Source organism: Pogoniulus pusillus, chromosome 2 (assembly GCF_015220805.1).
Source record: "Pogoniulus pusillus isolate bPogPus1 chromosome 2, bPogPus1.pri, whole genome shotgun sequence".
In the NCBI taxonomy this organism is placed as follows: Eukaryota; Metazoa; Chordata; class Aves; order Piciformes; family Lybiidae; genus Pogoniulus; species Pogoniulus pusillus.
Genome location: NC_087265.1, coordinates 39,432,851 through 39,448,541, shown reverse-complemented (window position 1 = coordinate 39,448,541; position 15,691 = coordinate 39,432,851). Strand labels below are relative to the sequence as shown.

At 40.4% G+C, this 15,691-nt stretch overlaps 1 protein-coding gene across 3 annotated transcripts in view; it reads right to left on the bottom strand.

The window, feature by feature from the left end:
* Nucleotides 1-15,691, bottom strand: part of CCDC141 (coiled-coil domain containing 141) — a 73,456-nt gene that overhangs the window by 49,616 nt on the left and 8,149 nt on the right. For all 3 annotated transcript variants that reach the window (XM_064167243.1, XM_064167261.1, XM_064167252.1), the window contains exons 3-6: nucleotides 13,011-13,202; nucleotides 8,590-8,698; nucleotides 6,766-7,019; nucleotides 2,183-2,302 (exon numbers count right to left, since the gene is read on the bottom strand). In XM_064167243.1, coding sequence (XP_064023313.1) covers nucleotides 2,183-2,302; nucleotides 6,766-7,019; nucleotides 8,590-8,698; nucleotides 13,011-13,202 — 675 coding nt within the window. The remainder of the gene's footprint in view (nucleotides 1-2,182; nucleotides 2,303-6,765; nucleotides 7,020-8,589; nucleotides 8,699-13,010; nucleotides 13,203-15,691) is intronic.

The following is a 15,691-nucleotide window of genomic DNA, read 5'->3' as shown; positions in this document are numbered from 1 at the left end:
TCTACTTCACTCATAGGCTTGCTGAGATGTATAAAAACAACACAAACACAGATAACAGTTGCTGTGTGTCTCCGGCTGTCTGCCTTTCTCCATAACCTGCTGTCTGCGTAACTAATCCTTCTGCTTTATAACTCTCCTGGCTGATCTTCCAAACTCTCCTTGAACATAAGGCAAAGTCTGGGGTAAGGTAGAGGGGTGGAAGGGAGGTGGAAGGGTGGTTGGAAGCCCCTCTTGGGGACTCTGGTTTCTGGGAGCAGTGTTGCGTTTCTGTATTACTTTTTAACTTGTATGTTTTTGTATATAACTGTATATATTTGTGTATATCTGCTTGCATATTGTGCTAAGCTGTAAATACAGCTTCATTCCTTAATTTCCAATTCATCTGAGTCTAGTCTGGGTGATTTAATAAGAGTAAGGGGGCAGGTAACATCCAAATCATCACATTTTGCTGGAAAAAAGGTCTGGAAAACATAAACAAAAGAAACTTCTTCTGGATAAGACCACACTTCCATGACTAACAGAACCCTAAACCAAATGACTTAACCAAGAATAACTCAAAATACTGCCTAAATAATAGCTGCTTCCAGTGGTGGAAGTGCTCTGACAGCTACCATGTGATCTGTCTGTTGGAAAGGTCAGTGGGTGGCTCTTTGTGTGTTTAACAGTGAGTTGTTAGAACCAACAGACAGAAAGAACAAAGAGTAATCCAAAGTCTATCACCTGACAGAAAATGTTGAGACATGCTAAAATATGCCAGCAGAAAGAGTGATTTATCATAAAAACCCAAACAAGCCCCAAACAACCAATCAAAAACCCCACAACACACAAACAAACAAACAAAAAAAAACCCAAGTGAAACCATTAACAACAACAAGAAGATAAAAAAGGAGCACTCATCCAAAGCAGTGAGGAGACATTACTAGAAAGTTATATAGAGAGAAGCATCTTATAAATAAACACAGATTTACATTTCATGCATGAAAAAGATGTTGTGATGGTTTGGGAATTACCCACCCCCCACACACTTAAGAAAATCACCCAGACTAGACTCAGAGGGCTGGAAATTAAGGAATGAAGCTATAGTTGCAGCTTAGCACAATATACAGGCATATATACACAAATATATACAGTTATATACAAAGTAAAAGTATCAAAGAAACACAATACCACTCCCAGAAACAAAGTCCTCAGGAGGGCTCCCAACCCAAACCCCTTTTCCTGTCCCTCCTTCCCTCCCTTCAGAAATAACCAGATCAACCCATGTATATCTTACATGATAAGCCTGGGGATCTGAGGTGAGCTGTCAAAAACAGACGGCAAGGAAGTTAGCCAAAAAAGGGGGTTAGGTGGATTAGAGAATTAAAGGCAGAATCAGCCAGAGATCAGACCACCAGAAAGAAGGCACAGCTCAAAGTGAGAGCTGAGCAGTGTGTGTGTGAAGTGCCTGTCTTATCGATATTTTGACTAGTTGCGTTTCTCAGCAGAAGAATGGTGATACAGGGCACATGTATTTTTCTTTTCACAGGTAAGGATTTAATTGCTTTCAGTAAAATACTTCAGTAAGTCTCAAATCAGCATAGGTTTAGGTACAAATAAAATTCCCTATAAAGAAAAAAAAATTTCTTTGCATGCTTGGTTCTAATTGTCAAAACACAGGAGTGTGTTAAAAAACAACTGCTATGCAGATGAAATGCAATACTTGTCAAAATCCAGAACAGAGTTCTAGTCTTGCAAAAACTCAAAAGAAGAGAAAGATAACCTGGGTTTGCTTTGCATTCTTTGTGAACATTAACATTTGGTAACATTCCAAGAAAATTGCTTTTCCTTGGTTTGATTTGTTTGATAGTTTGGGGGGTTGTCTTGGTCTGTTTTAAAATGTGATTTAATATATAAATAACCAATCTGGAAGTTGTTTGCCAACTGAAAAATTAGATACGTAGCTTCAAGGATTACTCTACCTTATCAACAGCTTTTAAACTTGTAAAGGTGAAAAACATTGAGAAACATTGAGGTCTGCATTTTTAAAAGTTATACAAAATAATTTTCTCAATCGGACATAGGAATATAAGCCTCGTGTACACACACCAAATATCTGCTCCTATATGTGCTTATTAAATGCCTAAGTTCACATTTTTCTGCTCATTCTAAAGTTCCTTCACTGACCAATTACCATATTTCTTACTTTCATTTTGACATCCATTTCTTCAAGCTCTTGAAGCAATTTTTCATTTTCTGATAGAGATGAGCCTAAGTTTTGCTTGTAAAAATAATCTCTGATGTTTTTCTTGTACCAAGATGTTACCTAAATAAACCACAAAAATAATTCAGTCAGTAAACAATTGGAGAATAACTATCCACTTCTTAAAATACTTACTAGACCATTTCATCTACAAAAGATTCAATTTCTTAAATTTTTCATTCCTAATATTCATGCTTTAAATAATACAAATGCAAACATCTGGTTAAAATGATAATAAATACAGAAGGAAAGGACTGTGGTCGAAACAAACACATACTGGATTACACATAGCAAAATGAACAAAAAACATCCATCAAGGACCATCAAATTATAAATTAACACAGTCAAACCAAAATCAGCCTAGAGAATACATAGAAAAATGCACAATTTGTAACACAACAGATTTTGCACATACTAACTTAAAAATATCCCCCTGTGTGCAGTAAAAAGCTATAAATCTGAGTATTGGTGTTACTTATACCTCCAAAAAATTAAATATCTAAATAAGCCTGATGGTCCAATATAACCTCTCATGCCTGGCTTGCAGAGAGAAAAACAATATTACGTGGGATAATCTTTAGTTGCTTAAAACAAAGAGAAATTACATTTTACTAGGTTTACTGAGGAAAGTATATGCAGCAAATATATGCAGCATGCCAGTGGATCTTCTAAATTGCACAGAATGAGCTGCATTTATTTCTGCTTGATTCACAATAGGTACCTCTCACTTCATTTTTAAACAATACTTGGCACAAACTCCTAAGGGAAGCTTTTTGCATTTTAAAACAGTAGTCAGAGTGAGTTATCAGGATCAAGGAGACTTCCTCTTATCTTTTTCTTATCTGTTTGCATACTATGGGATAACTGTCATGACCAGGTAATTGTAGTCACATCTAATACTATTTTCTGTAAAGAAAGGGTCATTTTTCTAGACAAAATAGGGATAGTTCCAATATAGTGAGTTAGACTGATACTTAAAGTTCAATTGTAAATTATTTAGAATACATTAGATGGAAACATTTATTTGTGAGCATCTTTCTTTTATGGTCTAGGTATGCAGTGCTGCTGAAAAATCAAAACCATTAACAACATCAATAATATCTGTCTCTAAGCAAGCACCAGATGCTTTTCTAGGTGGTTTCTCATGATTTGCCCAGAAACAGGTACTGCCTCCTATGGCATAGTTCTTGGTTTTCAGCATTTTTGTTGGCCATTATTTTACAACTGTGTCTGAAGTGCCATGGTCTAGTTGACTGGCGAGGGCTGGGTGATAGGTTGGACTGGATGATCTTGGAAGCCTCTTCCAACCTGGTTGATTTTATGATTCTATGAAATTACAGCACTTGCATAAGACGACACCAGTTTTCCTTTTGGTTGGGTTTTGTTTATTTGGTGTGGGTTTGGGGTTTTTTGGGTTTTTTTTTGTTGTTGTTTGGTTTGTTGTTGGGGTTTGTGTATGTGTGTTTTGTTTGGTTGGTTTTGGTTGTTTTGGTTTTTTCTATCCTATCATTAAATAAACAATTCTTGTTGTTTCTGGCAGCCACTGATATTGAGTACTCCAGAAATAAGTCTGGCAGCTTCTGTATGCACCTTAACAATTTGTATCTCAAGTAATTTTTTTTTTACCAAGTTGCTGTCTACAGAGTAGACTACTGGTAAAAGTTTCTAACATTTTCCTCTGATTCAGAAGGTAACTGTTTTGGAGGCTAAGAAGGAAACTTACTGATGCATCACAATCAGAATTGTATTGTCAGAGATTAATAGAAAAAATTAAACTATTTACAGAATGCTGACAACAACAGTTTTAGTCTTGTTAGATTTTGGCAGTTAAATTTGCATAGGTCCCTCCTCAGCTTACTTAATATTAAAACAAATTAAAAAAATAAGTGGAGCAGAACTTTGCTCATATCTCTTTTTATGACAAGTTGGTGAAGCTGCATGGTGCTTCTCAAGGAAGATGAGAAGAGTCTTAACTTACAAAAGCTTCACTGGTAATGTGGAGCACAAAGAGAGAAAAGTTATCTGATCTAAATGCTGGGAAATGAATGACAAAGAAGTAGAATTGGAAACAGGGAGAAAAATTTTATCATTTCAATGCATTTAAGTGCTGAAAAGAAAGTACAAAACCAAGCTGTATTTGAGAAATTATGCAAGAGATGGGAGTTAAGCTGGAAGAAAAAGAACCAAGTTGAAGTTGTGGTAAAGTTTGACTCCCAAGAACGAAATATCCCTCTTTTCACACACACCAGATGGCTAACTCTATTGTCTGTTCTGTGGAACTGACCTGTCCAGAAACAGCCTGCTGGTTGGGGAGGGAAAATTAATTGATCCAAGTTGATATTTTTCCAAAATTAATAGTGTTCATTAATTTTGATACTCAGAACTCTGGCCACCCCCAGCCACTAATTTTAGTAATATTTTGGTTCTTACACGGTCATGGAAACATTCTGTGGCTAATATCTAAATCTAGTAATAACCAGCAAATATATATAAACATTAATTGAACTGGAAGAGAAGATTCCTGCAGTCAGATGCCGCTTGTGGTCAATATGCCTTTTGCCCAGTAGCTGGGCCCAAGCTCTTTCAGCTATGGCAGAAGGCAGTAGAGAATTACAAAGAGGCATTGAAGCATTTACTCACAATTTTTTTTTTTTTAATTATTATTATTATTATTATTATCACCCTCACGGGGTCTAGCCACAGTCCAGAGAGTGCCCAAATGCTTTCAGGGGACTCTGTCTTGTTGGATGTTGAGACTTGAATCTTCCTGGCTTCTGGGGAAAGGACGTAGACAATCTCTGACCTTGTTCTCCTGGCTTCTTCTGGATGATCTGTATGTATGTCCAGGAATTCTGAGCAGGACCTTAAGGTGCAGAAGGCAGATGCTGGGCAGTCTCAGCACAATGTCATGCTAGCCACACAGGCCGATCGCATGCAGACATCCAGGGTCTGCTCCTGGTAACTGGTGGCAGTGGAGTTTAGCAGGCAAGAAATAAGGCAGTGTGCAATGGCAGCACAGCTGGGCACAGCAGAGAGACCACAGCAAAGAGCAGGGAAGCAAAAGCAGGTTGTTTACCTGCGTGTCTCCTTTTATTAATGAAGGCTGAGATTAATTGCCCTTTGGACCCAGAATAGCCAATCAGGATGGCAGTTAGCCAAACCTTACCATATTAGGCAAAGCCATAGGCTCACTTTCCCTAATTTAGGAAAAGCACAGGCCTTGCACTAGGCAGGCACAAGCTCAGTGTGTGTACCTTATGCCACAGGACCCTGGGCAGGCCAGACTCAGAGACTCCAGGTTCTTTTGTGTCTGTTTCCCGAGCTTGCCTCTCTGGTGGAGCAGAAAAACATGCCTAGGCAAGGCAGGACATGTCTAAGCCTATTTTGGGCCTTTGAGGCCTACCACAACACTTTTTCAGTTTTAATTGCTGTTAAAAATTACTGTCGTCACTCATGTGGCTAGAGGTTGGATTGTGCTAGAAATTCCATTTGGTAGGAAACTTGTCTGGTTTGCAGCACGGCATTTAACACAAGGATCCACAAAATGGAAACTGTTTTTGAAGACATTAAAGTAATATTAAAATAAATTCTGAGGATGTTAAAGTTCCAAATCCAAATATTCCAAAGTTAGGATCTCAAACAGAAGCAGCCCAGGGATATTGACTAATAAAGATATTTAAGCTCCGCTTCTGTAATGGTCTCTACCATAAACCAGCTACTTTTTTAACTGTGATATCACCTAATATCATAAACCAGCTACTTTGTTAACTGTGTGTCCTGGAGTCCTGTACCCCTAAATTCCTCTCCTGCCCGGACTTCGGGGGGAAAGGGGAAAAGCCGCCTGGTTCCCCCCCCCTCGCCTGCCCTGCAGCCATGAAGGGGGGGAGGACTGCCCCGTGAAGGGGGGGAGGACTGCCCCGTGAGTTCCCGCGCTGGAGCCAGGCTGGGATTGGCCGTGCGCTTTCGCGCCTAAGGTGTGGTAACTCTGCCCTTTGTCTAGCGAAGGTTATAAATATTGGAGGTCTTCCCGCCTTTGGGGTTCCCGCTTTGGAGTTTGCCTGTGCCTGGACGTATGTCTCTGCCTGAGCTCACACACTCCCCTGTGCCTGGACTGCAGAGAGACCTTCAGGGATTTGCTTTCCTATTGACACCTTTGTGTGCCTAACGACCCTTAACGATTCACCTGCAGCTGCTGGAAAAGAAGAGGAAGACAGACCGCACGAGCCAGCCTGAGTGAGTTATTTGGCTTAGCTTAATTTAGTAAGAAACCGCTATTAATTAATAGCTGAGGCCTTTTCCAACTTCTGACTTCCAAAATAGTTAGATTATTGACAGTGTGCTTGTAGTTTAATTCTCAAGCAACTGAATCTGCTTATCAAATCAAATTAATCTTTGTATATATAGTTGTGGGGGCAGGTTTTTGGGAAAAATAAAAAATAACTATTTTTGATAAATTCCCGACTCAGCCACATATTAATTCCTGCTCTCCGCAACACTGTGACATCACCTAATATTACATGTCTTACCTGGTTCTCTTGTTGGTGCCACAAATATATTTGCAAAACCTGCTCCATTCCTTGGCGCTGATGCTTAAGAAATCTGTCCAGTTGGCGTCTCCTGTCCTGTAGCATTTCAAGGAGATTGTCAATCTTCAAGCAGCTGCTGTGGGCTCCCTGGATCAGCTCTGGAATTACATTTGGCCCCTCGTATTTGAATTCTTCTATGAATTCAGTTAGCTCTTGGCTTTTGTTTAATAGTGCAAGTGATTTTTCCAAAAGCTCTGAAGGAACAGAATTTCATAAGACAAAAAAAAAAAAAAAGAAGTTATTTGTAATGCCAATAATGTATATAAAATATGCTCAACTAACTACCCATCTATTTCCCTACATCAGCATTGTGTGAACTGGTTATAAGCATTTATTCTAGGAGGTTTATACCCTGAGATATTTGAGTTTGTACAGCTGTTATAAAAACCTGCAAAGATATAACAGCGTATACATGTGGTTATGTGTACCTATAATGGTACACATAACACAGCCTTATGTAAAAATGCAAACCCATATAGAAGTACAAAGGTGTCTGAAGTAGTGACACAATGAGGTTGGTTTTGAGAATTGGGTTTGGATTTTTGTTTGTTGTTTGGTTTTGGTTTTGTTTTCCATTTTTTGAAATGAGAGTATCACAACAGGGTAGAAAATGTTTAACTTGAAAATCTGGACAAACAAAAAGAACCACATTGAAGAACTTCTCTAGGCATAGGAAATTATGGTGGAAGGGAAGAGAACACCTCTTTTCCAAGAATGTTACAGTTCTGGAGAAGAGGAGGCTCAGGGGTGACCTCATTGCTGTCTACAACTACCTGAAGGGAGGCTGTAGCCAGGTGGGGGTTGGTCTCTTCTCCCAGGCAACCAGCAACAGAACAAGGGGACACAGTCTCAAGCAGTGCTGGGGGAGGTCTAGGCTGGATGTTAGGAAGTTGTTGCCAGAGAGAGTGATTGGCATTGGAATGGGCTGCCCAGGGAGGTGGCAGAGTCGCCGACCCTGGCGGTGTTCAATAAAAGCCTGGCAGAGGCATTTAGTGCTGTAGTCTAGATGACTGGATAGGGCTGGGTGCTAGGTTGGACTGCATGATCTTGGAGGTCTCTTCCAACCTGTTTGATTCTATGAGTCTAGCTACAGAACCTCTTGGAGCACATTGTACAACTCAACGGGGAAGTGAAACAGTCCCATTATTCAAATGCAGAACCAAAGTCCAGGGACCCACTGTAGGCAAACAGATTCTGAAGCTGTCTAGTTTCCATCTCTAATTCAGAGCTCCTACCTTTACTTTGCCACTTCTTCAAACCCCATCCTAAGGCAAAGGAAAGCAGATTTCTCCCTTTGCCACCTTAAAGAGACTTTAGGACTTGGCACAGGACTTTTACTAGAGCTGATGGTAGATTTTCTAACAGAAGCTTTTCCAGAGGAAAATGCTCCTTCATTGATAGCTATAACTTCAATGAATTTTCCCAAAGAACAGATGGATAGTTTTAGAACTTGCTTTGCCAATCAACACTGAAACTCACCTTGACTTCTTAGCAGCTCATGTGCCTTGAAATCAGAATACAAGCTTACCTGCTGTTTTGAAGCACCAGAGGTGGAATCACAAGAGGAAGAGCTCAGAATCAGTCTCATAGCTCTCAGGAAGCCTGCTATGGAGTTATTTTACCATTATATTTTTTCCCAAATGCACCATTTTCATATTGGCCCTAAGATTTTTTTTTCTTTAAATACACAGTGAAAGAGTAGAATTGACCTACAAGGAATCATGACACAAAAGCACACCACGGGGAGAGGAATACTGTTTGTACCTTTTGTATGATGCTCTTGTTGCAGGAGGAGTTCTCTCAAAGAGTCAATGTTATCATACGCTTGGGAATTCTTCAGGAAATCTTCAACTTGGTCAATTTTAATAGCAAACTGCAAAAGGCAAATGGAAGATGGGAAGAGGCATGGTATAATCTTCTTTTGCAAACCTAGAATTTTTGTATGTATTAGTTTAAGCTGTCTGGCCCCACCGGGATGGGGCCACCTCCATCTTTTGGCACAGAGTAACACGGCAACTTGGATCATATATTCTATGCCACACTCATATCATGCTTGCTGCATGACAGGAAAGTGGTTGGCCACAATTTATGGGACTTGCAATATATTCTGTAGTTCATAAAGTTTCCTGTTCTGGGTTGTTTGTGGTTCTCCCACAATTTCTGGGCGGGGGTTTGTCTCTTTTTGTTCTAGTTTTTGTTTGTGCACAGCGGCAGCAGGTTTTTGCAGTTTCATCTGCTGTATACCCTGGGACATTGTGATGGTTTGGGTGTTCCCTGCCCCCCCACACTTTAGAAATCACCCAGACTAGAGTCAGCCAGCTCTGGAAATATGAATGAAGCTTATATTTACAGCTGGCACAATATACAAGCAGATATTTACAGTATATACAGTTACACACTTCACCTTCCCCCTACCACTCTCAACCTTACCCCAGTCCCAGGGAAGAATAGAGGTTCGGCCAGAGGTTAAGAAGCAAAGTGGGTTAGCCCAAAATAGAGGGTGAAGTTCGAGAGATGCAGCTCAGCCAGCAGCCCCAGCAAGAGTGAGTGCCAAGTGTGTGTTATCAAATGTTTTTATTTCTTGTTCCTATACTTCTCAGCAAGCCTGTGAGTGAAGTAGACATCACCATTGTTTTCTTTCCACAGCCTGTGATCTAGTTCTTCTCACCAAAACATTCTAGCCTGCTTCAAACTAGCACAGAGGTTTTCTCCTGGTTGGTTTGTTTTCCCTTTGTGTAATCTGATATCCTTTCAATAGAGTAGTAAAATGTCCTTATCTCAGCTGACACTTTGGATTTCCTCCTTGCTCAACCAGACATAGGGAGACAGGAGCAAGAGGGACTGCTGGGACTCAACTGCCAGATGAGTTAAAAACAGGACACTGTATTACACATAAGGTTTGTGGGGAAAAAATAAAGGTTTGGGGCTGTTCAGTCTGGACAAGAAGAGGCTTCAAGGTGACCTTAGTGTGGTCTTCCAGTATCTGAAGGGAGCCTACAAAAAAGCTGGGGGGGTACATTTTAGGCTATTAGGTAGTGATAGGAGTAGGGGGAACGAAGCAAAGCTGGAGGTGGGTAGGTTCAGACTGGACGTGAGGAGGAAGTTGTTCAGCATGAGAGTGGTGAGAGGCTGGAATGGGCTGCCCAGGGAGGTGGTTGATGCCTTGTACCTGGAGGGGTTTAAGGCCAGGCTGGATGAGGCTGTGGCCAACCTGACCTAGGGTAGGGTGTCCCTACCCATGGCAGGGGGGTTGGAACTAGATGATCCTTGTGGTCCCTTCCAACCCTGACTGATTCTGTGATTCTACAGAAATGTGTAAATTCTTTTTAAAAGGCATTTTTTGTGTCTGCTAGATACAGATGCTTCATGGCCTTGTCCTGATTTTGCTGGTACAAAATCATAGGTATGCTGTGGGCTTCAGGCCAGCAGTAGTTTCAAGTCAGCCAGGTCAGTTGGTTCACAGGTGTATCCCTAACCATAAATCTCACACTCAGTATATAAAAGGGGAAGTTTGCCAAGAAGAGGGAAGTTTCCTGCTTGGGCTTTTCTTGTCCCTGTTCCTTTCTTCTGCTCTCAAGAACAGTTTTCCTGTTTATTGTGACTGTTATATCTTTACTGCCCTGAATAGAAATTTATATCCTTTTATTGACATTGGCATAATTTTTGCTCCGTTAAATCCATTTTCACTTCAACTCTTGGTTTCCCTGCATTTTCTCAGTTCTCCTTCTCTGCTGGGGAGAGGTCAACAGGTGATAGAGCAACTGCTACAATTTAACCTTGAATATAGGGGAGACATGAACAGGACTTTAGGTATCTTCTTGGGTTTTTTGAGATTCTCATTCATTGACATACTCCATAATTCCAGTTCACCACTTTATGAAATCTCTTTCCTATGTAGCCTTCAGACCTACTGAAAATAAAATCTTATAGAAGAGTCTGCTAATTTCAAAGGCTTCAATAAAATCACTTAACATGAATGAAGCCTTTAACCTAGGCTTCCTTCCCAGAACTTCTTTCTAATGTTAAAGTATGGGGGGGAGTGGCAGGAATCTAAAACATTTAAAGGCAAGAGCAGACTGAGTAGCAAATTTAAGCAAACTAGTACTATGGTAAACATGGTAACTAATTATAGTGGGGAAATAGCACCTCCATAATGAAGAATGCAGTTAAGATGCTCCTTTACAGCTTATTTGTGCAGGGATTCTCTATTTTAAATATTGGAACATTCTATTTGAGGAAGATGTGGAACAGATTTGGCAATCTGCTTTGTTAAAACTAAGATTGGAATCCCTTATTTGCTTCCCACCTTGCGGGTGCAATTCCAAGTATAAGTAGCTTAGAGAGTGCTATATTCTTCATCTCAGCTACTCTTTACCAATCTTAGTGCTTCATTTCAAGAATGAAGAAGCCAGCAGACTTCAAACTTGTGTTTCAGCATAAGCAAAGACATTGAAACCTGTAGTGAAATGAAGGAAATTGAAAAACAAGCACTCCGCTTCTTCAGCATTTGAGATTTTAGTTCTGATTTTCACTTGTGCTAGTTAGAAGCAAGCTAGAATGTTTTGGTAAAAGAACTAGATGATGGGCAGTGAAATGAAAAACAATTCTGTCTACTTCTCTCACAGTCACGCTGAGAACTCTGGGAAGAAGAAGTAAAACTTTCTCCATTTTGTCTTTCATTCTGCCTTTGCCTTCAGACCTAGTCACATCTCATTAACCCTGCTCCCACTAACCCTGCTCCCTAACCTCTTGGCTGCACCTCTCTTCTTCCTGAGAACTGGGGTAAGGTTGAGAGGGCAAGGGAAGGTGTTGAGGTGGTTTGAGAGCCCCTCAGGTTTCTGGGAGGGGAGTTGTGCTTTTGTATTGTTTATCCTTTGTATATTTCTGTATATAACTGTATATATTGTAAATAGCTGCTTGTATATTTGCTGCTGTAAAATAAATAGCTTCATTTATATTCCCAGAGGCTGTCTGAGTTAGCTGGGGCAATTCCAAAAGTGTGTGTGGGGGGGGCAGGTAAGAGACCAAACCATCACATCACTGCATTATTCTTGAGATACATTTTGTACTTTATCACAGCAACAATTTCCATAATGACAGGTTGTCATTTGCAGAAAAGCCTTTGCATAAGAAGTTTCTGCAACCTCTATCTAAAGTGATATTGCATTTCTTCTTCCCTCAGCTATATAATGGGAGTGATCTGTGCTGTATTCCAGCTGCTGCATTTTGTTCTAAAGATGGAAGCCTTGTTGCAGGGGCAATTCAGCTAATGCCTTAAAGATTTGATCTTCATTAGGTTAACCTTTGGTGTAACACAGAATTTATCACCTTGATACTTACACCAACTCTACTAATTTCATTATATAGTACACATCACCAGGACACAATAATTAGTAGAATGTTGATGTTATCTTAGGACAGTCAGCAGTAGTAGAGCTGGGTTTGTAATTTATAGGTGGCTCTGGTCTACTGTAGAAACAAATTATCGAGAAGAATTACCCAACTCTTCAGAGACAGGGGACCTGGGGAGAGTTGAACACCAGACTACAAAGAGTAGAGCACATAGCTACAGGTCATGGAATTTATCTCTGCCTTAGCTCCTCGTGTGTCAGTGAATATCAATGAATGAAGATAAGAGATACAAAGAAATTGGTCAAGGAGGAAAGAATACTCTGAAAGCTGTCTCTTGGCGCACCTGGATATGGAAGTCTCAAGTACAGGACTGGCAAGGTAGACTACTGTTTAGTTTGTGCAATTACAGTAGCTGTATGGGTATTTTAGCAAGCATTAAAAGATGCACCTGAGGAATTAGTTCTTTCAATGTCAAGTATTTTGAATCATAAGGAATGAAAGATATTCTGCAGAATGCCCATTGCCACTGAATTACACATTTTAGGTTTTGGTCCAGTTCCATTTCACACTGTCATTTTTTGTCAACTACAAATTTTGAAGACATCATGACTAAAATATTTCTTAAATTGACCTGCTGGCATTTTTTTGCTCAGTTTCATCCTGAACTCTCCAGGAAGTGTAAAAGGAAGGATGTATATAGAGATTCTTATTTCCTTAATTGCTTCACACTTTAGGAACATGATGAACATAGACAACAGAGTAAAATTACAGTAGACAGAATACCTCTGAGATGTGAGAAGTTTCAGATTAAGTCACTTGATTTGAATACAGACCTCCAGAGCATTTTCAAAGAACACTGCAGTAAGTTCTAGAAGTGCCTGTCTCTTTTCTAACATAACGATGAGGGCATCCCACGCATCACCAAGGGTCTCTGCCATGGCATCATAAACATGACTCTTTTCTTTGTTCTCTTCTGCAGCCTTGTCTGCTTCATGCAACAGGCCCCATACCTCATCTTCCAAAGCCTGGAAAAACAAACAAACAAGGAACACACAGGGGAAAAAAAAAAAAAAACAGACATTTGTAAACAAAATACAAAGCACTGTGTTGACATTGCTGTTTGGATCCTTTTACAGTGAGTCTGATGAACTACACACCACTCTCCTAATCCAGCTTTATTTCCAGTGCCTAGCAATTGGTTCCTGCATGTTTCACAACAAGCTTCTGAATGACATTTGCACGTAAGAGGCAATATTGTTATAAAAACAATTTTTAAAGTATTAAGAGAATAATTGTCTAATATTCAGTTTTTAATGATTTTACATCTCCTTAAACATAAATATGCCTAGAAATCAGCAGTGCAGATGTTTTGGATCTTCTTTTATGCATTACAAGTTTTAAAACTTGGTGAGAGCCCTGCAGGGGGACCTGGACAGGCTGGATGGGTGGGCAGAGGCCAATGGGATGAGATTCAACAAGTGCAGGGTTCTGCACTTTGGCCACAACAACCCCAAGCAGCACTACAGGCTGGGGACAGAGTGGCTGGAGAGCAGTCAGGAGGAAAGGGACCTGAGGGTACTGATAGACAGTAAACTGAAGATGAGCCAGCAGTGTGCCCAGGTGGCCAAGAGAGCCAATGGCATCCTGACCTGCATCAGGAACAGTGTGGCCAGCAGGACAAGGGAGGTTATTCTGCCCCTGTACTCAGCACTGGTCAGACCACACCTTGAGTACTGTGTCCAGTTCTGGGCCCCTCAATTCAAGAAGGATGTTGAGGTGCTGGAACATGTCCAGAGAAGGGCAACAAAGCTGGTGAGGGGCCTGGAGCATAAATCCTATGAGGAGAGGCTGAGGGAGCTGGGCCTGTTTAGCCTGGAGAAGAGGAGGCTCAGGGGTGATCTTATTACTGTCTACAACTACCTGAAGGGGCATTGTAGCCAGGTGGGGGGTGGCCTCTTCTCCCAGGTAACCAGCAATAGAACAAGGGGACACAGTCTCAAGTTGTGCTAGGTTAGGTATAGGCTGGATATTAGGAAGAAGTTCTTCCCAGAGAGAGTGATTGGCATTGGAATGGGCTGCCCAGGGAGGTGGTGGAGGCACTGTCCCTGGGGGTCTTCAAGAAAAGACTGGATCAGGCACTTAGTGCCATGGTCTAGTTGATTGGATAGGGCTGGGTGCTAGATTGGACTGGCTGATCTTGGAGGTCTCTTCCAACCAGGTTGATTCTATGATTCTAAAATTTTGTAGATTAACTTATTCAAGTCTCTGATGACTTCAACGCAATTTAGACAAGAGTACCTCAAACATATCCATATATTCTCCAGAAGTCATCTGATTTCTGTTGTATTTCAAGTTCAGCTCACTACACTGTTCAACCTGGCCACCAAAAAACAATATTCTTTTGTCAGGACCAGAGTTTTAATATGTTTCATTCACTTTACTAATCTCACCATAAGCTAATTTCAGCTTTTGTTAAAATTCTTCAGTGTGTCAGAAAAATTAGTTATCATGTCCTCAATTTTCCCCCCCTCTCATCTCAGACAGGCAAAGTCTGGGGTAAGGTAGAGGGGTGCGAAGAAGGTGGAAGGGTGGTTGAGAGCCCTCCTGGGGACTCTGGTTTCTGGGAAAGGTGCTGTGCTTCTATATTACTTTTTAACTTTTGTACTTCTGTATGTAGTTGTATATATTGTAAACATCTGCTTTTATATTGTGCTAAGCTGTAACTAGAGCTTCATTCTTCAATATCCAGATTGGCTGAGTCTTGTCTGAGTGATTTCCTTAAGTGTGAGGAGACAGGTAACATCCAAACCATCACACGTAACATGGAATGTCTATAACTCTGCTTGTCTACAGGGCACAGAAAAACATCTTACTATTTCCTAGCAGCTTATTCAAAATGATGGCACCCAAAATTCAAGTTCATCTCTAACAGCATTTTATGTTTAGGAAAATAATATTCTAGTAGAATCATGAACCATGAAACAAAGTAAGTATTTTATAAAGCTACAAAAATTGAAAAGAATTAAAGTTTATCATGGTATGGGAGTTTTTTGGTGGGTTTTGTTATTGTTGTTTTGGTGTTTTGTTTTGTTTTTTTTGTAGGTTGTTTTTTGTTTTGTTGTTGTTTTGGGGGTTTTATTGTGGGTTTGGTTTTGGGTTTTTTGGGGTTTTTTTTGTTGGTTGGGTTTTGTTTGGTTGAGGTGGTTTTTCCACCCCCAACAGTTTAACAGCAAGATAAATGAGGGCATACGAAGGGACTACAACAGGAAAATGACAAAGAAAGTTTCATGTCCAAACTGGGTCATTCTCCATGTTTGTCATTTGTCATCCAACATTACTAAATACCCATTGTGTCATAATATTTGTTTTCAAATAGAGTTCAAATTTAAGGTGATGTCCCACAGCAAATTACCTCAATGAGGCTCTTTGATTCTTTGTTTTTGATTCAGTTGTGTGATCTTTGCTAGGAAGTGCAAATTCAGGTCAGAGTTCAAGCATTAACTGCCAAATCACT